The sequence below is a fragment of the Lepeophtheirus salmonis genome, chromosome 13, assembly GCF_016086655.4.
Source record: "Lepeophtheirus salmonis chromosome 13, UVic_Lsal_1.4, whole genome shotgun sequence".
In the NCBI taxonomy this organism is placed as follows: domain Eukaryota; kingdom Metazoa; phylum Arthropoda; class Copepoda; order Siphonostomatoida; family Caligidae; genus Lepeophtheirus; species Lepeophtheirus salmonis.
Genome location: NC_052143.2, coordinates 5,854,973 through 5,878,047, shown reverse-complemented (window position 1 = coordinate 5,878,047; position 23,075 = coordinate 5,854,973). Strand labels below are relative to the sequence as shown.

The following is a 23,075-nucleotide window of genomic DNA, read 5'->3' as shown; positions in this document are numbered from 1 at the left end:
GCTGTGCTGAAGTGCTTCTTTGGTTTACTTGGCGAAAATGGACAATTAAGGGAGTAAAAAGGTAAACCTGTTATGGAATTAGAGTGCTCACTTTAGCTACAAGACCTTGCGTTTATGGTTGATATCACTGAGCTCAGGATTAATTTTAAAAAAATGTTGCAAGGACGCAAAAAGTTGTAAAACAGTATTAGGACAGTTCTAGGAAATAAGAAAAATCTGTGCTGTACGGAGACTCCCCCCCCCCTATGCAAAATTATACACTTCTATTATTTGAATATATAGGCATAGTATCAACGAACTCATCAACAACTAATATATAACTTAATATATAGTTTTTTTATAATTTATTATCACAATATAAAAAACCGTGATATGAGGTGAAAATAACGCACTATGCAAGGAGTCAGACGAATTAAAAAACCGGGTTACGCGTAATCCACGGTGTTTGAAACCGTATTATGCGAGGACCCCCTGTGTATAAATCAGTTATAGGAAAATTTCTCCTCATTTACTAACAAAATCACAATACCTCAGTACAAAACATATTTTGCGCAATGGTATTTAGGGCCCTCCATAGCTTCAAAATAAACCCCGAGCACATGGGTTGACTAAAGACTACGGTAGGAACACCCGCATGTTAAAACCACCACCACTTCACAAAGCATTTAGTCCCTTTCCAAAAAGCTCCAAAATAAACAACGGATCCATGGGTTGATTAAGACTACAGGAAGGTCATCAATCAGACTAAAAACTACCAACGCTTCACAAATCATTTAGACCCCTTCAAAATGAACCCCAGGAACATGGGTGGATTAAGGCAACGACAAAGACGGCAAACAGGTTCAAAACAACCACTGCCACTTCAAAAGGCATTTAGGATCTCCTCTAAATACTTCAAAATGAACCACGGGACCATGTTTTTTAAATCAGCTTTGTGTATTTGCCTTCAATATTATGACGATTGTAATTGTAATTATTTGAAGGTATACTTAATAAACTTATCTCCTATGTATATACATACATTGAATGATCTATTATTATGTATTATGTATACTCTATATACCTTAGTAGGGTAAACTATTATACTAAGATTGAAGAAATAAACTCTACAAAACAAACTACTTTTTATACCTATTAACAGATAAGCATAAAAGAGGAAGTCATATAGTTCAAAAAGGATTATATTTACATTGTAGAATGTTGATACTGAATAACCACCACAATAGATAAAATAAATCATATGAAGACTCACTCCATAAGTAGAACATGAATATACATAATATATGCAAATTAGGTAGTAATATTATATATAGGTAGGTATGTGAAGATTATATTTTTTCCTAAATGGAGCAGATCAAACAGCGCAATGTTGTGCTCTAATAAAAGACTTCCTAGGAACCTCTATTTCAAAAATGGTCGTACAATATTCTTGAAGGAAGTAGGTACCTTAGATCAGGTGCTCTCAAATTGCTACAAGTAGTCTTATGTCAGTCCTTAAAAAGGGGTTTTCAGTATGAGCGCTTCAACTTTTTTTAAATAAATAAAACACAAACGCTTAAAGATTTTACCAAATTCATTTTTTATGTACAAATTATAAAAATGTACATTTATGTATCAAAATCGATTTCCGATTCACCGATATTGCAGTACTTTTGCCTTCGATATTTTCTCTGAGCTCTTCTAATGTCGTTGCCTAATTGTTGTAGATCAATTACCTCACGTGACCCAAAAGAATTTTGCACGTGGTCCATTTCTCGAAATAAAGCACTCGTCAAATTTGCTTTACAATAAATTTATTGAAATGTTTCCTGTGGGGCAAGTCTTACTGAAACCACATGTCTGCCAAGTACATACCTTGCGATTGGGCAAAAAAAAAATCTGTTAGCATCGTGTGATAGTGATTTCCATCTACAGTAACGTGGCGATTATCATCATCAACGAAAAAAAGACTCTATGATCCCTCCAGCATGAAGTTCACACCGGACAGTAATTTTTTCGGGATGCCATGATGTCTCGTGAAGCACTTGTGGATGTCTGCCTGACAAATAGTGCATATTTTACTTATTTAATAAAGCCATTGAGCTAAAAATGAGCGTCATTACTGAATATGATTTTGCAATGAATATCAGTTATTTTTTATTACGGTTATTTTGATAATAAATTTGAATAATTAGTCATCGCTAATCAAGTGTACATGATTCCATGATGAAATGTATACTTATGAAGTTTCTAAATATCAAAGGAGGAAAATAAATATGGGGTCATTTTTTCCCTAACGAAAATAAATTGAAGCTTCCCTAATGCAAACACTTTTTTATTTGGCCAAGTCCAGTCTTAGGACCGTCTATCATTCGGACTTTCAATACTAGAAGTGATAAAAAAAAGAAGAAATAACGTTGAGTGACTTCACCAAGGACCGAGGTTTATCAACTATAGGATTTATAAGCAGGACTAAACTGGACGGGGCAGAAGTCTTTAGTCCTAAATAAGGATCGAATTAACATTAGCTACAAGTAACACGAACTACACAAACTTTAAAGTCAGGGGGTCTAGATGGGGAAGAGGGGGCTGTATTAAGAATATCTATTTTATCAAAAACTTTCCTGATAAATACTTTTGTAGTAAATAAAATAAAAATAAAAGTGTGCTTATATAGATTGTTAAAAAAGAGGTTAGGTGACACCGGAACCATGAATATGTTACGACAAAAAACAACAAAGTCAGTAAAATTTTAGCTCCTGAGTTTTGGGGAAAAAGGATTGACCTTGAAGGAGTTAAAAACCAGCAAACTAAATTTGAGTTTTACTCCCTAGTGGGGAAAAATTGAGGTCTCGTATCAAACGCCATGTTTACAAAAAGTAAATAATATTTTTTTATACAACAGGATATCAATTTCTTGTCAATAAAAGAACGTGAATTATAATAGGAAAAATATTTAAAAAAGTTAATTGGGCGGGGGAGGGGAAGAGTGGGCCTTATGCACTAGGTGGCACGTGAAAGTACATAGGAGGGTTGTCCTTTAAAAGTATACAAAAATAGAGTATCCAAATTTTTGGTATAATATTTTGTCAAAAATTGCCAAATTAGAGGTGTATGAACTTCTTAATTAAGCATAGTTTTTATTACAGATCGACTAGTCTTTGGAATTTTATACCTTTATGAATTATATGTACCAACAAGTGAAGGAATGACCTCAATACACATTTCAAGGAACTTTTGAATTCATGGGTGGTATTTTATTGATGAATAACCAAAAAATGCAATCCTCAAAATTATTCATAGCCGTGACAATAATGTCAATGAAAATGTTTCAAAGTTATGAATCTTTGTCGTTAAGTTCTTTCAATATATCTTAATAGAAAAAATAACTCTTCTGATGCCCAAATGCTAAACTAAATAAGAAATGGCCATAGGAGTAAAAATAGTGTAATAGTCTTCTCGTCACACTCAATTTTGATCATCATGGTCAAGATGAAGAATCTCAGTAAGGGCCTGTTTCAGCGTCTTGTGAATGCCTACGGTGAAAAAAAAGTTACAAGGCCATTTCTAAGCAGTATTATGCCTCTGTGGCATAGTTAACAAGCACAAGAGTTCAACACTAAGCGAGCGTGGCAGGCAGCGTAAAGTGTCCCCCAAACTTGCCAGAGAAGTATGCCGAGAGGTCAAAAAGAGCCCCCCCACCAACAACTAAGACTCTAATGGAAACGCTTGACCAGCCAAGGACCAAGGTGTCACAGTCTACAATAGAGAGAGTCTTGCACATAGGTATTCATAGACGTAGGCCCCGGAAGACACAGCTGCGCAAGAAAAAAACATGTAGACGATAACCTGACCATTGATAGAGGTTATCTGAAGCAAGATCCCATCTTTTGGTCAACCGTCTTGCGGTCTGATGAGACGAAGTTAGAGCTATTTGGTCATATGGATGTTCAGTATGTCTGGAGGAAGAAAGGAGAAACATACAAGCAGAAGAACACTGTCCCCAATGTGAAGCATGGTGGTGCTAGTATAATGCAATGGGGATGCTTCTCTTCCAGTGGCACAGGGAACCTCTTCAAGATCCAAAGAATTATGAAGAAGGAGGATTACATCAAGATCCTTGATGCAAACTTGAAGGAGTCAGCTGAGAAACTCCGGCTTCGCTGCAACTCTTTATGTATCCAGCCTTCTGCAAATGCTTCAAAACGGTTTTATGATGAATTTACAACTCCTATTCGATGCTACAACAGCTAACATGAAGGACTATATCGATATTTTAGATGACATGCCTACCAGTACGTGGCGCATCATTTACCTCCACTACACCTGAATGAAATCGCTCGAACCACTGTTGTGCAACTCGAACTGAAAGAGTATCAACCCCGTATACATCGGAAATTTTCTTCGTTGCTTTCGACATTTTTTCCCTTTCAAGTAGTAAAGATGTACGATACAGGGAATTTCTTCCTTTGAGCTCCATACCCGACGCACGATAATTCACAACTGAACCAGCCAAGGACAATACTGTCGAAAAAAGGATTGTAATATACACTCACAGAGTTACAAAGCCTTATCGTATAATCCAATGTGACCATTAACGCAAAAGATATACATAGTTAAAAAAAGCGCGGGAAATACGGAATTACTTTATCTCAACCTATTATAATGGGTCGTGCGTGCTTATATAAACTTTACATCTTAAGTTCCACTTCTGCAAAGGAACTAAAAATTGATAATGGTTTCTTATTCTTTATAAGAGGAAATCCTATACTTATATAGATACATCCACCATAAATATAGATGAATCTTTCTGTTCTCACTCCTTCGTCAAAGAAATATAATTATTCTATATTTCTATGCAAATTAAGCAATGCATCAAACTCAATTGGTTAAGGTTTCTTCATCTTTTTCATTTTCCCCTCTATCATCCTCCATTATAATGATGCATTGCATTCCGAAAAGTTCATAATATTTATGATGTATTTCTCACATGGAGATATACCTACAATACAACTTAACAAAGGCTGCATACATAACAAGCCATGAAGAAAAAGAAACATAATTGAACATTACACAGACATTGATTGCAAAAATTCACCTCATACTAGGTACTGTAATAATATGTTTTAACATGCATCATTCAATGAAATAGACAGGATGTTGGGAATGAAAATTATAGCAATCTCAATCAGCATCTAAGTAAGTACTTTGAGTACACTAGAACGGCATCAAAGCATAAATTATTAGAATGGATGGGCAGTTATTTTGACTGCCATAGAAAATGAATATATATACAGTGACGTGGTGGTGGTAAGATATTTTTTTGATAGATTTATTTTCTTTAAAAAAATAAGTCATTCTGGCAAATTATGCAACAGAGCAATAAATTTAATATTCTAAATTTTTTTCCATAAGAATTAATTTCTTTTAATGGCTATGGATTTTAGAGAAAAAATTCTAAAAAATATATATTTGAAGTTCTTTTTTTTTTGTAAATAGCAAATGGATTTTTGATTTTTTTTTTCAAGAAGTTTAATTTGTCAATTTATTTTAGAAAAACATACATTTTTCAAATATATTTTTTTTTAAATCAATCCCCCCCATATAATCCAACAGGCGCCTCTGCTATGGGTTAGTATTTCTTCCATGATTAATAGGTGCAAATAATCAATCAACATTACTTTAATTATATTGGTGTTGGTCTAAAAATCCTAGACCGGTCTGAGATCGTTACTTTATTTTAAATAACTTAGTCCAACTACTACTAGAACCGAGCTAAATTTGATCTTAATCCGATTCCAGGTCAATTATGTGATACCTTTTTTGAAGAAAAGGACATTTCGGGTCTACAGTTTGGAATTTCGACCTGGACCCAAATATTGGTATAGAAAAAAAATCACTTCAGACTGAACCAGAAAAAATTGGTCCAGAATAAACTATCAGGACTTACTAATTTCCTCTGTAACGAAGTTGAAATGAGGTTATATTTTTGCGTCTGTCTTTAGTATTACCACGAAAGAAACTGATCGATTTTCATCAAACTTGCTATAAAGATTATATAAAGATCACAGTAAAAGGCCATTAAATTTTTAGATTTACGTAACACAAAACTTAATAAATGTATAATCGACCAAATTTTGGAACAATAGAAATCCATAACTCAATTTTATTTTAGGGGAGGGGTTGCCCTTTACGAGTGCCCATCTAGTTAATAGATGCAAATAATTTAACAACATTATTTTAATTATGTTAATATTTGTGTTGATCTAGAAATCCTTGACCGGTCTGAGATCCTTATTATTTAAACTAATTTGGTCCAACTTCGACTTACGACTGGTCGGAATTCGGCATTGATCTGGTCCCAAGTCAATAATGAGGGATTTTTTTTTTTTAGAAAAGGGAAATCGTTATCCAATGTTTAGAATTTCGAGCTAGACCAAAATATATGTCTCAAAAAAACTTAAGAGCAGAAAAAAATTGTCAAATCTAAGACGTTCAATATACAGCTTGGAAGGACAGTGTCTACAACTTACAGATAGCATTTGTTTAATGTATATGTTGCGTATACTTTTTAACTTGTCCAATCAAACTACACTAGTTACAAACCAAAAATGATGCATAATTCATAGTTCTTTTCATGAAGATCATGCAAAGACCAAATATTTCAAGTATTGTCGATATATTTATGATGTACTTTCTGACTTTTCTGATGAAAATTACTTATTGATGAGTATTCTATGGCACATAATGAAGTTCCAAAGTTATATTACTCATAAATATATAATGTAAATAATTAATGCGTAATTTAAATAGGCAAAAATAAAATGATGTCATTAATTTAGGTTGGTAATTAAAATGAAGGATGTTTTAATTATTTAGGTGTAATGAGATGTAGAAATTATAACTTGTACAATATACATATACCGGGTGCGGTGAAAAAATCTTTACACTATAAATCTAGAAATTTATCAACATGTATTTCAGCAACCAGTTGTAATAGGGTATATCAATAAGATCAAAATAACTAATATGAGGTCTTGGCTACCTTAATTATAGATGTAGCCCTAATTGGGAGCAATGATGGATTCCAGGCCTTATACCCAGTGCAGATGTAGTACTCAGACATGACATCCCAGTGCTGTTTGACGGTGTACTTGAGGTTGTTGATATTTGGTGACGGATGGTTAGGGCCTTGGACTCAACATGCACCCAAAAAGTGAAGTTCAATAGGTTGGTTATAATTGGCGAATAGGGGACCACATTTTCTTTGGCCATGAAGGCAAGTTGTCCTCCAACCACTTCTAGGCCTTTTTAGACGTCTGTGCAGGCACACCATGCTACTGCAACACCAAGTTCATGTCCGGGTAGTTCCTCTGGATCCTTGGTAACAACTTCTCCTCCTTTGGTTTCTTGCCAGTGTCCAAAATTGCGCGGAACTAAATTCGTTGATTACGTTCAGATGGCATTTTCTCGGCTTTTAAGACACACAGGAAGATCCATCTTCTTCTTTTTTTTTCTTTCATTTTTTCTTTCTTTTTAGTATTTGGCCGGAACAATTTTACCGCATTCACAAAAACCTTGATGTATGCAGCAAAAACAAAGTGTAAAGATTTTTTCCGCCACACACGGTATAAACATTTATATGTATATATATATATATATAAAGGAGACATCTGATCTAAATTGCAGACAAAAAATCCGTTAAGTTCTAAAAATATACCCTTTCATAAGTCTTTTGGGGAGATTCAAAAATTTAAATAGTTTTTACTTTTAAGATGAGTTTGAACATCTATGGGAAGTTTCCTCGTCAATGCGTGTTTGGAATGGCTAATTTATCCATATGAGTTATTAACATTATAATCTTCAAACATCTACTAATCCTTCCTTTCAAAAAGTGATGTGATTTATAATGTTTCGTGTTTGTATGAGAGATGTGCCATAACAAAAAAAGATAATTTGTAAATACGCCAGTAACCATAATAACCAGAATTCTATTTATAGAAGTATTTTCTCCCACAAATTTATATGCAAAGGAATTTCCAGACAAATTTCTAGGAATATGAATATATCTACAATCCAATATTACATTGGATTCCATTTTTTTTTTTTTGCACATAAAAAAACATGAAATTGCAATCTTCACCGATTTTTTTTTTGTGCATAACTTTTTTAATTTCGAATAAATTTAGGAACCAATATAATTTATATAGTTGTTTTTTTCCTATGTAAAATGGTTGTATGCACCCATAGTGGACACACACGGATATACATACAGATATTATTATCATTCGGGGAGTTGTAATATTTTGCCACACGATGACGCCACTCTCTGTCGCTTTGTTTACAAACGAGTGTAAATAAACAATTGCCGTTTTTGTAGCATAATTGTACTCAGAATGTTTTGACGTCCGACCATCATTTGTGTTGTTGTTTACTGTGACCTGAAAAAATGTATTTGGCAAAAAAATGGAATTAAGTCGTGATCATAGACGCGCGATAATTTTTCACAACTTTCGACGTAGATTATCACGACAATAGTGCATTGATGAACTTAAATCTTTGTATGGTGATGAATCACCATCCTATAATACTGTGAAACACTGATTTAATGAATTCAATCGTGGCCGACGCTCGCTCAAAGACAGATTCCGTGAAGGTCGTCCAAAAACGGCCGTTGTGCCAGAGAATATTGATGCCGTGCGTAAAGTGATAATGCAAAAGCGTCATGGGAAATACCGTGAGATAAAGACATCCTTGGGCATTTCTTCCACCAGCATACATTCGATATTGCATGTAGACCTGGCCATAAAAAAGGTTTGTTCTCGTTGGATCCCACACAATTTGACAATCGCTCTAAAGAAGGCTCGTGTCGATTGGTGCAAAGAAATGTTGACAAAATACGCTCGCGATACTTCGAAAGACGTTTATAAGATCATCACAGGTGACAAATCAAGGATCTATGCGTATGAGCCCGAAATAAAACAACAATTTACCGTGTGGGTCTTCGAAGACGAGCCAAATCCAAAGAAAGTTGTTCTTGGAAGAAGCACTTCGAAGCAAATGGTCGCCTGTTTCTTCGGCAAAACTGTTCACGTGGCTACTGTTTCATTTGGGCATCGTAGGACGGTCATTTCTGAATGGTACATCACAATTTGTTTACCTCAAGTCTTCGGAGAAATTCGAAAAACGAACAAGAGAAGACGAATCATTATTCATCATGACAATGCGAGCTCTCACACATCGGCTCAAACTAACGCCTTTTTGACCGGCCAAAACGTCAAATTGATGGGTCATACGTCGTACAGCCCTGACCCAACGACTTCTTTTTATTCCCACATATCAAGGAAAAAATGCGTGGTCAAAGATTTTCGTCGCCTAAAGATGTTGTTGAAGCGTTTAAAAACCATGTTTTGGAGGTGTCTCAATCAGATTGGAAAAAGAGCTTCGACAATTGGTTTGAGCGCATACAAAAGTGTATAAATCATGCTAGAGAATACTTTGAAGAACAATAAAACCATTTTTGATGATAAATATTCGCATTTTCATTATTAGGGGAGATATATATATAGCAGCCTACGTACAAGCCAATAAATCTTCAAAATAGTATGTTACCCGTCAACAAAAAAGCAAGTTGAATTGACTTTTCTTTAAATTGAGCGTAGATTTCATTTGTATACTCGGATAAATTATTCTTATTCATCTGTTGTAGGCGCCACAAATTGCACATCCAAGTAGGCAAAATTGACCGACAGAATAAAAGAATCAGAACTTGTCAATTGTTTGATTTTAATTTGAAAGGACATAGCAAATTAATTTAATAATCATAAATCAAATAAAGATAATAAACCAGGGACGCCCAACTCATGGCCTCGGCCTGCATTGCAGGCCCCTTAATGTTTAAGTGTGGCTCACTACTCATTCTCACTTGAAATAGTATTTTCTAGCAAAATTGTCACAATATCATCAAAACGCGTAGAACGCGCATAACCAGGGCGTCTGTAGCGGCTGTAGTCCCCCTCCCACCAAATTTTTTTCGTCATTGGGGCAGATGATGCAGCAGAACAAAAAAATTAATGTTTAAAATTTAATTTTCTTAAGTTTTTTTTCCAAAAAAATTAATTTTTTTATTTAGCTATGGCATTTTGAAATTATTTTCAAAAAAATGACAAAAATCATTCCCTCTCATCAGTTTCTTTTTTGTCCTTTAAAAATTTCGTTTGCCCCTTTTTTTATACATTATTTTTTATTTGGCCTAAATTTACAAAAAATGTGTATGTAATAGTTTTGTATTATTAAGCCATTTTTCATAAAAATTTAATTTAATAGGTTCTGGGGCTCATTAAGATGTTTAAAGTGGCAATCCGGCCCATTATATTAAAAGGTTGGACAGCCATGTTCTAAACCATAGCTAAAATTCTTGTGTACCTTAGCAATTCTCACAAATTTGTATACAAAGATTCAAATATGCCTATGAAATAATGGATATAATATAGATCGTGCCTCATTAATTGTGTTTCACTAGAAAAACAACTATAACAAAGCTATATCTTTGTTAACTGGATACTCTTTGGCTCTGAGCCATTTAAAAAAATTATGATTTAGATTGATGAGTTGTTCCCATAGACTTTACAATCACAACTTTTGACATTCTCCTCCACTTTCCAGTCTATTCTGGTCGTGGCTTGTCTTTTTCTGTCCTTGTTTGTGGCAGCTTCCTCGATCAAGAAAATGAATGTATGGACACCTCCAACTACTTTGTTCCACTAGCCACACTAATTCCTACCTGAAGAAGTAACATTCAAAGGAATCATGAATTGGATTTCAGCAAATAAACAAAACAAAGTGAATTGAAAACAAATACAATGTCCTATGGTTGTCATCATTAGTGATGAAAATACAGTGAATAATGCTCATGACGTTTCATTATATCAGCTACAATCAGCTGTGACAAGGGAGGAGAGAGAAGGAAATAAACAAGAACATTGGCAAGAGTTATTCCAATTTGAATCCTCAACTCTACTCTGAGTCTAATAAAGACTTACAATTATGACTGCAACAAATCCGAATGTTCAATCAGGTTTTGAATATAATTGAATCTATTCAGGAATTAAATAATAATGATAACTGCTATAGAAAAGAAAATTCATGCTTCACATTACCGATTAAAAAAAAAACTGCCCAGTTAAAAAATTCACTTAATTTACATGCCTATCTATGAACATAAGAAAGCTAGTTAATTATTTCAGATCACAGGTAGAGACAATTAATGAGACACTCTCTTTATTTATTTGTGCTCAAGGTTGTTTTTACGTATACACATCACATATCTAAATTTAAAAACTTCTCACAAACATCTAAACTCCACGCATAGCGGTAGTTTAGAATCAAAGATTTGTTATTAAAAACAATTTATCTCCAATCTTGAGGTGTGAATCGATCATATTCTGTAGTACACATACACAATATAATAATATATTCTTCTTCTCATTTGCATACAATGAGTCATTGTAATCAGTGACAAAAGTATTCTTAGATATCTTAAACGATCAGAAAAGCTGACAGAGAATAGAAATAGCATGGCAAAAACTATTAATTGCATAATATATTTATTCAAGATAAGTTAAATCTAATTTTGTAATAAATGATGGTAAATAAATGGGACATCTGCAAGATATAATAATAATATACACTACCTCAAGACACAAATTCCTTTTCTTTAATTCAACTATGTAAAGGGATTATTTTTTTCTTTTTCTTTGGGAGGGCAAGGCTTGTTTTTTTATTTTATTTGTTTTCAAGAAAAAATAACCAAAAATTATTTTTAGGGAAAAAATTTCAAAATGCTCAGTTATTCACAAAAAATTATTTTTTTCTAATTTTTTCTAAAATCTACGGCCGTACAAACAATTTACATTATTTGGAAAAAAAATTCAAAATTCGCAGCTATTCACGAAAAATTAAATTTAAAAAAAATATTCAAATATGAAATTTTGGCAGAAAAAGTTAAAAATCCAGTTGTTCAGAAAAAAATTCAAAAATCCACGACTATTAAAATAAAATTTTTTGCATTTTTTTTTAAATCCACGAATATATTCACAGAAAATTTACCTTTTTTGGGAAAAAAATTTCAAAAATATTTATTTGTGGGGGAAAAAAATCAAAAATCCACAGTTTTTCACAAAAAATTAAATTAAAGAAAAGTTCAAACATTAAACTTTTCTCCAAAAATTTCAAAAATCCACAGTTTTTCACAAAATAACTTAACAAAAAAAAAATTCAAAATTTTTCAAAAATCCACAGATATTCACAAAAAAAATTGAAAAACTAAATTTCATATATTACATTTTTTTGGGAAAAAATTTGGAAAATTAAACTTTTTGGGAAAAAATTTGGAAAATTAAATTTCAAATAGTAAATTTTCGAGTAAAAAGCTTAAGTTCTTTAATTTGGGGAGGGGGCTCTAGCCTTCCACTTCCTACGGGCGCCCCTGATGTACGTAAAAACTACAATATATATGCAAAATACCAATTGTGAGACATTTAAATTTATTGTTATAAATTCTTGGAGTAAAATTCACACTACACGTCTTTTAAATAGAGCAACAACCTATGTACAACCTTTTTTCATCGCCATTTAATTTCTCTTTATTAGTCTTTATCCAACTTTTATTTTACAGAGAGCCAATGCTTAAATGAATGACCAGCACGAGTTGAATTATATTTTACTTTTTTATATTGTAAATATATTTACAATATAACAAGTCTCACCATCTTTTGCAATCCCAAAATTGGAGTTTTAAGACACAAATGGAAGGAACGGTATACAGTTATATTTTACGTTGAAACTTGTTGAAAACTTGTAAAAGCAGATTGCAAGCAAAAATATGATACATTAAGAATTTACCGTTCTTGTAAAAATGATCATGATAATTGAATGACTAATATTTCATTCAGTGTTCTATAAGCTGCCAAAGTTCCAATGTGTACAAAATGTAAATACATTCATTTTTACATTATAAAAACAATACTCGAAAATGTTTTCCTTAAATATCCAATCATATCGTGATAACCTACGGGAGGAAGATCGGGTGAGTTGATATATTTTTTCCTTTTCTTGTCTAAGTAGAAAATTATACATCAGTTTCTTTAGTTGAGTTTAGCAAATTGCGTATCATTATATCGTGTACAGCGGATCTATACTTTCATTGCGATATGCACCAAAGTGTAGGATATACTAAGAAGTCCATTAAAATCTGAACACTTTGAATTTTAAACTTCAACACGATATATTAAAAAAAAAAAAAAAAAAAAAAAAAAAAGAATTTCAACAAAATTAATATTATAAATAGGTGTGTCTGAGTTTTCTAGATCATTAATGTAGCCGCCCTTAGTGGCAATGATGGCTTTCAAGCAGTGACGGAATGCCTTCACCCGCTGCGGATGTTGCCCTCTGTCATGGCACACAGTGCTGACTGGCAATGACTTTGAGGGCCTTGGTGTTTAAATGACGGACACTTCATACCTTCCCCTCGACATGCATCCAAAAGGTATAGTCCATCAGGGTTGGCATCAGTGCTTTAAGGGGTCCAAAAGTGTCAAAAAGAGTTCAAAAGACTTATCAAAAGTGTTTTGTAATGGAAGAGATGGGTTTCTTTCATTGTTGGTGTCAAAAGCGGTTTCTCCACAGGCACAAGGCTCTTACCATCCACTTTTTTGATAGCTCTCTGGACAGTCTTGATGGGATTGGCCTGAGCTGTTTTTTCTTCACTCCTCCGGATCTAGTTTGGCCTTTTTGACAGAGCCCTTTTTCCACTCCAACATTTCGTATTTGCTGACAGCGTAGACGGTTGTCTTGGAGACCGTCAAGGATTGCGCGAATGGAAATTCTTCGATCACGTTCAAGTGCCGTTTTTTTTACTTGTACGTAAGCTAGAAATCTCAGGTTTTCTTTTTTTATCTAATTTATTATACTTTAATTTATCGAAATATGAAATAATTTCAATCACTCAACATTCATTGATTATTGAATGAGTAAGTGCTCTGCAACTGGCATGTAGGTAAATTTATTCAAAAGATCAGAGCAGTATTATTTTTTAACTCTATTTTGAGAAAAATAGAGTTAAAAAATATACTAAGACCACTTCCGACCCAATTAGCTGTTAGGCTACAGCTTAACAGCACGTTATTTTCAAGACGTTTCAAACAACTTCGTCATGTTTATCGACTCTACCTTCATTGGGTTATTGTACATTTGCTTTCTTTTCAAATGATAGTGAAGTTTTAATAAATATTTTAAGCAAAATTAAACTATGATTTCGTTTTAACAATATATCACTCAAATTAAGGAAAATTAGTACTTGTTTCAAATGTATCTTCCTCTCTCTCTAACGAATCATAGAGGAGTACATCATTATCCATCGACATGTTGTATAAGAGCTAGAAAGTGTGTAACCCAAGTGAAGATCTATTGGATTTCTGAAAGATATCAATACATAAGTTGTCCCATACTAGTGTTTCATATTTTAACAATCAAACTCAAATACTATCTAAGGGGCGTACCAATTGATATTACGCCTGGACCAGGTCCAGGGCCCATAGCTTAGTCATCTCTGTTCTAAATAAATGAATAAGTATTTGAATTTTAACTACGTAAAAAAAGTCATCTATTAACAACTTGCAATTTTTAATGGAATAATGGATTTTTGTAATTGTGTGAAATGTACATAAAAGTTAGAAACCAGAGCTTTTTTGCTTATTAAATAATTTTTTAAATCAAACCAATATAATAGGTTGCTCTAACAAAACACGTTCATTATATTTATGAACATTTAGATTGCGCCAAATATGCTACAAACATTTAAATTGGTATGCATTCCAAATTAAAATCAGATTAACATGCCACAATATTTGGAATAAATACATTACACAATAGATATATCTATTTCTGTCAAAGGATACCCAATAAGATATTATTTGATTCATGATGCCAAGAATGATTTATGAGTAGACTCTAGAAGCAATTTAAAGAATGACACTTTAATTAAAATTTAAGTAAATGCGATTTTATATGTATGTATAGAGTCTCATGAATGAGGAAATTCTTCAACACTATAAAATACAACTGAAATTCATAGCTTCATTGAAGCCTCTAATTCTTTACACAATGGAGTTATTGCTTCTTAAATATTATAAAGTTGTGAAATTCATAAAAATATGAATTAGAATTGACATGAATGTATGTTTAAGGAATCCTTGATATAAAAAGTTAATTAGTGTTCGAATACGAATATATATAAACAAACGTCAATGCTAAAATTCATCATGTTCAATCAAATTATTCAGAACCATTAAATACATACATAATACGGAAGAAAATATTTATTTTTTTAAGTAACTACCTACATAATAAGTATTTATTTTGTAGCTGGAAATCATTTATTATTAGTATTTTTAATTTGCCAATGTGGAATGATGAATAACTTAATTAAACCTTTGGGAGACATTCATACACTTTATGACTTTGAATAAAGCTAATAGAGCGTTTTCACTGACGATATAAATTGAAGGAGACGTCATCTCGGGGCTCCAAGTTGATTATTTACTGCATAAAATGGACAAATTTTCAATAAATATTTGTTCAACTCCATCAAATGGCTCTATGAAAATAAAATGACTTCACGCTTGCATTGAATACTCCTTGATACCAATTATAAACAGTAATATTTGAATATAATCAAAGTAATATTTAATGAAAATCCCATTGAATTGTCTAAATTTATACAATTATATATATTGTTTGATCCATTAAGGACGAAAAAAGTAAGATCATTAGTGAAAAGTATCTTATTCTTTCTATTGTAATAGTTAATTTTAATATACACTATGAAAATATTATTGTATAACGATGTAACAACATATTTCAATGGATATTAGGATCTGATATATAATAAAACTAGACAATAGAGGGATTTATTTTTGATTGAGAGTAACATTTTATTTGTTGGCCTCATTTCGAGATTCAACAGTTCACTATTTTCCTTAATATTAATTAAAGAAGAGTTTTGATTGTTATAAAACATGGTTGTTTAGGGTCATGAAATGGCCCCGATCAACAATGCGACGTCAAATGAAAATGCTCTATAGCCTCATAGTCGTATCGGTGTAATAAATGAAACAGACAATGAACATGTCATTGACATTTCGAGAGGATTCCGGGGATGTCATTGCACACTGTGGACACTGCCACGGAAATATTAGAGTCGAACCACTGATAGAGATACATAATGATGTAGAAGAGTTAGAGTAATTTGGATGTAATAAGTAATAATCATTCGATGAGATACTTACCGGTAAAAAACGATCTTCCTTGAGATGTTCCCTCAATACTTTGATTGGGAGTATCCTTAAATCCGTGGAATCCCAGTTTAATGAGCCGCTCCAATGATATCAACGAACGTGGAAATATTATGAGGTCCAACACATGGATCCGTATCTTTTTCTCTTTTCTCACACTCCGTATCTTTGTTCTATGTCCGAATAAAGGAATAAGGATTTTATACAACATGAAATTTATTAAATAGGAATTCGTTCCTCTTTTTTGTTATTCTTTCTTTATTCAAAAATCCCTCACAAAATAATTGTAGGCAACGCAACCTCGCCTCCGCAATATTTTACTCTTTATTAAAATAGAAACCTTTGAAATTTGAATGTGTAAAAAATCAAATGATAATATTATTGTTTCATTTCAATTCATTGTTTTATACTCGCAAAGAAAATAGCATGCTGATAATAGAATAATGATAAAAGAAAAACTCTTCGTAGAGATATTTGCAAATAATTCATAAATACTGTAGAAAAAATTCGTCGCATGTTCAACATGAATTGGGAGTTTATTAGTTATTGACTATAAAACTAATACGTATGAAACTAGTACGTATGTTATGTTCCTGTAATCCAGAATTTCCTTCTCCAGACAATGTAGGATATTTAGGTTCATGCACATTCCTTAATACGTACCTCCTTTTTTCAAGCATAAAATTCGGTATCATCAGTTTTTATCTAACAGCTCAAATGATATGATTCATACTTCATGTTAAAATATTCAAACTTCAAAGATAGGAAGATAAATCCAGATTGATTTGTAATTTAATAAGTACGACGCATGTATTTTAATTTATCAATTTATACACGTAATAGAATGGAATGAAACTGCAATTTACAATAATCACAAACAGACAAAGAATTCATTGAAGCCAATCTTGCGAATAACCTTTGCAGCAAGTATACGACTTATAATAAAATATAAGGACATATATATTTGTAAATGAAACGTGGAAATAAGCAATACAGATTATTATGGCTTTATATGATAATATATTGTTCATATCAACATATATGCACAAACATGTTGGTATGCAGGACGATTGTGTAATACGGGATAGTCAACCATGAAATCTTGCAAAAAGATTACAAATTAATTATGTGCTTAGATATATGTGTAAGTTTTGAAGACGTTAACGTTACGACCATAGATAAACAAATAAATTTATTTGTGAATAATTATGATTAAAAAAATGTCAATTGAAATTTTTTGTAGCCATTGCACTCTAAAAATGTTAACCAATGAGATTGCCTCAAACGATATATGGTTTTTTTTTATTTGATAAGGCTATAAATTATACGGATTAGGTAGCTATCCACCCTTATTACTATTGCATTATAGAATATAAGGAATAGCCCAAATATCTGCCCTAAGAAAACAACCCATTTATCTCCTATTGGAAAGTGTTCTCAACCTGGTGGTTTTCCATAACAAAAACAAACAAAAAAATAAGATTATGTTATGTACACGTATTTTTAATTCCTTAGTGACAAAAATATACAGAGGGTCATGAGTAATGATGAGAAAAGCTCCATATTCGAACTTTCATTTATACTACCGTCCCAAATTCACATACGACATAAAAATATAACTTGTAGAATGTAGAGACAATATCTTTAAATCCAACCAATACTACATACTCTTTATTTCACCTTGAAATAGCAAAGCCAAACGTAGATACATACATATCGATTATACATGCATTCATTCCACCGTATCATGATTATTTTAGCCACATCCATAAATAGTCATATTCCAACATACATAAGTGATGACATATTTAGTATTTTGAACATGAGGGATAATGATGCTATTTATTAGTGGAGTAGCTATTAAAAGAAAAATGATTTCTTTGGAGTTGTTGTAATTTGAGAAGGATTTATGGACTTGATTCGAGAGTTTTAAATCTGCTTCATTTTCTACTACATAATTAATATCCTCGAATTTTTTCTTTGGAAAGAGTAGTCTGAGGGTCATTCAACTCTCATTTATTGTACATAATATGTATTCATTGATATTCAAAATATCTAAATACATACACACAACATGCCGGGTCATCCTCAGGATTGTATTTATATATATATATTATTTTTTTGGAAGGGGGAGTTGGTTTTTGAAATTTTTTTGGAAAAAAATCCAAAAATTAAAACTTTTGGAAAAGAAAATGACAAAAGTTCAAAACTGTTCACAAAAAATTTCAAAAATCCACAAAAAATGAAATTTTTTGACAAAAAAATTTCAAAAATTAAATGTCAAATATTAAATTTTTTAGAATCATATTTGAGAAATTTTCAGCTATTAAAGAAAAAATGAAATTATTAGGAATTTTTTTTTCAAAATCCATAGCTATTCACAGAAAATTGAATTTTAAGGAATAAAATTGAATTTGAATCATTTAATTTTGTGGAATAAAAATATCGAAAGTTAAATTATTTGAAAACAAATTGCAAATATTAAATTTTTGTGCTTTACTGCATAATTTGCCGAACGACGAAACAATTTTCTAGTAAAAATCCTTATAGGGGGGGGGAGAGGGGGGGCTATAAGCCCTACAGCCCACTCCCTGCGGACGTCATCGATAAGTTTCTTTTTTTTAGATTTTATTATAAAGCTACAAGATTTGTTTAGTTGATGTTCGCTGTATCTCTATTTAATTCACCTTCAAAAGTCTAGTGAGAGCTGGCGTAGCGGTTGAATTATGTTGGTAATTGAATAGTGGGAATATAATTTTTGATAGTATTCTTTGTACCATTTGAATGCTATTAAGACAACTCGGAGGATCATTTCATATATCTTTTAATGTATATATATATATAAATTATCGTCACTCTCCTTAACGACAAAAAAGGGAAAAAATATCATCTTAAACTCGTATTAAAGGTAAGAAAACAAAACTTGAGAACATGTTTTTACCTTTTATTTTCTTTGTCTCAATGGGAAATAGTCACCATTTCTATTCAGCATAGTTGCATTCCTCCTAAAGGATTGGGGGAATCCACATCGATATAGTATCCTGCTGTCTCAATATATGTGGTAAAATCAAAAAAATACCTAGTTTCATAGAAGTTTATTTTTTAGTAAGTAGTTTTATCCATTCTTTCAAATACAAAATATGTATAATATTATTCAATTATTTTTTTAAATGGATTGTTGAGTCAGTCTAAGGACATTTTATTAGCTAGCGGCTGTAGCCGTTTTTGTTATCACTAATATACCCTACTGTTAATGCCACATGTTTTGAATGAAAAGAAAAGTGATATATGCTTCAAACTAAGCAGTTTCCCAGAATAATATATTTCCCCATGACTTTCTTACATAATGTTCTAACAAACTTTGCTACATTTTATGAGTGTTTACATAATTAACTAAACATATTGATAATATTCAGTGAAAGAGTTTGGATTTTCCTCTATTTTAAAACACCGGTATTGCACACGTGCTTTGTATTTATGCCTGTATTACGTATGCTCAATACACTAACTACGAAAACTACCTTTGAGTAAATAAACGAGTAATCGATTGTTACTCTTTAATAAGTAATCATATCTCACTAGAGTCGATAAAAAAGCATATTTTTTCCGTTATATCTAGCATCATATTCGCCTAAGCGAATGTGAGGATTTGTCGCATGGTGTAACAAAGAACTTACCCATGAATTTGCACAGAGTATCTTGTATGAAGCCTCCATTTGGGCGTGCTTTCCATATGAAATCAATGCTGTTCATGTAAGATAAGCATAAGGAGGGGGAAGTTGCTACTTCTACATACTTAGAACTTCATTCAGTGAAGGCAGCTCTCTTTCTTCTCGGAAGCTAGCTTTCCACACTCCGAAACACGCTACTTTTTTATATATATTATTATATGTACACTCAAGAGAGAAACGGAATAATGAAAATAGTTTAATTTCAATATTAGGTCCAACTTCCAACTTGATTCTAATAGTGGTAATGAATTGATTGAGCACTGAACAGTCCTTTCATAATCTTGAATAGTTCTTCAATATTTTTAGTTATTACTAATTAATTTATACTTATTTTTTATCTTCATATTTGTAGGAATCAAGTATTAGGCGAGAAGTCCAAATTAGCTCAAAATGGAAAGCAGTCTTACTAGCGTGGACTCTGACGATTCTAATAATGCTCTTGAAGATTTAGAAATAGATAACCTCAACGATATACCAGAAGATGTGATTTTTGGACATCAGGAATCAATTCTTTGGTCAGATGAAAATGATGAAAACTCCGATAGTCGTCCTCGATCTGCTACAGAAGTTAGAGATCCACGAGTCAGTTTGAGAAGACGGAGAAGAACATGTTCTCTTTCAGCTACTATTAGTACTGAGAGAGAACCAATTATACGTACGAATCGGAGGACTATTTACACACAAGGAAGACCTCCATGGTATAATTCTCAAGGGCAATTGAAAGAGCCATTCGTAATTGGAATATGTGGAGGATCTGCATCTGGTAAGACGACTGTTGCTTCGAAAATAATCAAGGAATTAGGAGTACCATGGGTTACTCTGCTCAGCTTGGATTCGTTTTATAAAGTGCTGAATGAAGAACAGCATAATTTAGCTTGCAATAACGAATATAACTTTGATCATCCTGATGCATTTGATTTTGAACTTTTATCTAAAACACTTAAGAGGCTCAAAGAAGGAAAGAAAGTGGAAGTCCCCATTTATAACTTTGTTACACATCGTAGAGAAACAAAGACTACGTCCATGTATGGAGCTAATGTACTAATTTTTGAAGGGATCTTGGCTTTTCATAGAAAGGATATTTTAAACTTTTTGGATATGAAAATATTTGTTGATGCAGATCCAGACATTCGTCTCTGTCGACGTTTAAAAAGAGATATCCAACAAAGAGGTCGTGAAATGAAATCTGTATTAGAGCAATATGATCGATATGTCAAGCCAGCATTTGAATATTACATAGCTCCAACCATGGCACATGCTGATATAATTGTTCCTCGTGGAGGAGAAAATAAAGTAGCCATTGATCTGATTGTTCGACATGTACAGACACAACTTGATGCTCGTGGATTCAAATTACGACCCAAACTTGTGATAAATGCAATTGAGTCTCAACCTCCTGATACTCTCCAACTCCTTCCCCCAACCCCTCAAATCCGAGGTCTTCACACATATATACGAAATCGTAATACACCTAGAGATGAATTTATATTTTATTCAAAGAGACTGATTCGTTTAGTGATTGAGTATGCATTGTCTCTTCTTCCCTATTTGCCTGTTACAGTTGACACTCCTCAGGGTGTTCCATATGAAGGTAAATTATGTTCGGTCAAGAAAGTATGTGGAGTCTCTATTCTTAGAGCTGGCGAGACAATGGAAGCATCCCTGACAGAAGTTTGTAAAGATATCCGAGTAGGTAAAATCCTCATTCAGACCAGTCATGAGACTGGAGAACCTGAACTCTATTATCTTCGGCTACCAAAAGACATAAAGGACTTTCAAATAATTTTAATGGATGCTACAGTCGCAACTGGGGCTGCAGCCATGATGGCTATTCGTGTACTTTTGGATCATGATGTGCCTGAAGGAAATATCAGTTTAGTTTCCTTACTTATGGCTGTATCTGGAGTACATACCATTGCTTATGCTTTTCCCGAAGTTAAAATTGTGACAACTGCAGTGGATAAAGAAATCAATGAAAAATTTCATGTAGTCCCAGGAATAGGAAACTTTGGAGATAGATACTTTGGGACAGAGCCCATGATCTGTAGCTTTCAAACTAAGAAATGGAAACATTAATTATAATCATACATTCGGTCTATAAAAAACCACATACAAACCATTCAATTTTAACTTTTACTTTGGAAGAAAACAAAACTACAAATCTGATCCATTAAGAGGAAGTGTGACGTTATTATAAATCACTCCCGTCCAAATTGAAATTTCTATTTCAATTTTTTATTCAATGAGGCTCTTGATTTGTTGAAAGTACTATTAATTTTTGAAAAATTATCAGGCTTGTTTACAATCCAAAACTAATGATATATTTGTAATAAATCTGACAAGCCATTCATTTTGTTCTTGAGTAATGCAAAAAGAAAATTAAAAGACTAATAAGATTGTTGAATATATTCCATATCACATGACATAACGGCATGACATTTTTGAAAGTGTGAAGCAACCAAGCAGAATTACTCAATGTATTTATTAGCTAATTAACTTATATATTCATATATATTCATCATTTAGGAAAAAACTGACTTTAATGCGAGTGTTATTTTTTTAAAACTTGATAATTAAATTTTGTTACTTTTAATTCAGTTATGATACGTCTTTATGTACATATTAAATACAATTTTTATATAAGTACAACTTCATAATATCGAAACTAATAATTAATTTATTTGGATTTCTTGAACATGGAATGAGCTTATCAGTATGCTTATTTCTTTCTTCTTCTACCATTTCAGGGGTACACATGATTTGGGAGTATATCAAATCCCTTGTGTAGTCGTTTTAAAGATGGCTAAAGATGAAAGTTACGTATCTCAAACACTACTATAAATTAACCCCATACTTGAATATTAGAGGCATAGTACCTCTACTATGATTATACTCTTCTAGGAGGGGCTGATGAGCACTTATCGTATTTGAGCTGGAGCCTCTTGGAAGAAAATATAGATGTTCAATCATAGTTAAAATGATTATTGCTTTATTGAATGATCATATTTTCCAT

At 32.4% G+C, this 23,075-nt stretch overlaps 2 protein-coding genes across 7 annotated transcripts in view; one reads left to right on the top strand and one right to left on the bottom strand.

The window, feature by feature from the left end:
* LOC121128222 (uncharacterized) overlaps positions 1–16,608 on the bottom strand; it is a 54,782-nt gene extending 38,174 nt beyond the window's left edge. Inside the window, exon 1 of one of the 3 annotated variants that reach the window (XM_071893031.1) lies at positions 16,326–16,608. The gene's annotated coding sequence lies outside the window, so the exon portion shown is untranslated. The remainder of the gene's footprint in view (positions 1–16,325) is intronic. The other 2 variants (XM_071893033.1, XM_071893034.1) reach the window with 2 other exon arrangements.
* Positions 12,993–22,716, top strand: l(2)k01209 (lethal (2) k01209). Of its 4 annotated transcripts, XM_071893035.1 has the most exons (3): positions 18,973–19,239; positions 19,304–19,436; positions 20,415–22,716. In XM_071893035.1, the coding sequence occupies exon 3, from the start codon at positions 20,453–20,455 to the stop codon at positions 22,136–22,138; it is 1,686 nt and encodes a 561-aa protein (XP_071749136.1). In that variant the 5' UTR covers positions 18,973–19,239; positions 19,304–19,436; positions 20,415–20,452; the 3' UTR covers positions 22,139–22,716. The 4 variants fall into 4 exon arrangements, with proteins under 4 accessions (XP_040579731.1, XP_040579730.1, XP_071749136.1 ...); XM_040723797.2 differs by lacking the exons at positions 18,973–19,239; positions 19,304–19,436 and adding an exon at positions 12,993–13,066; XM_040723796.2 differs by lacking the exon at positions 19,304–19,436 and having other exon boundaries at positions 18,967–19,239.
* Positions 22,717–23,075: the final 359 nt, after the last annotated feature.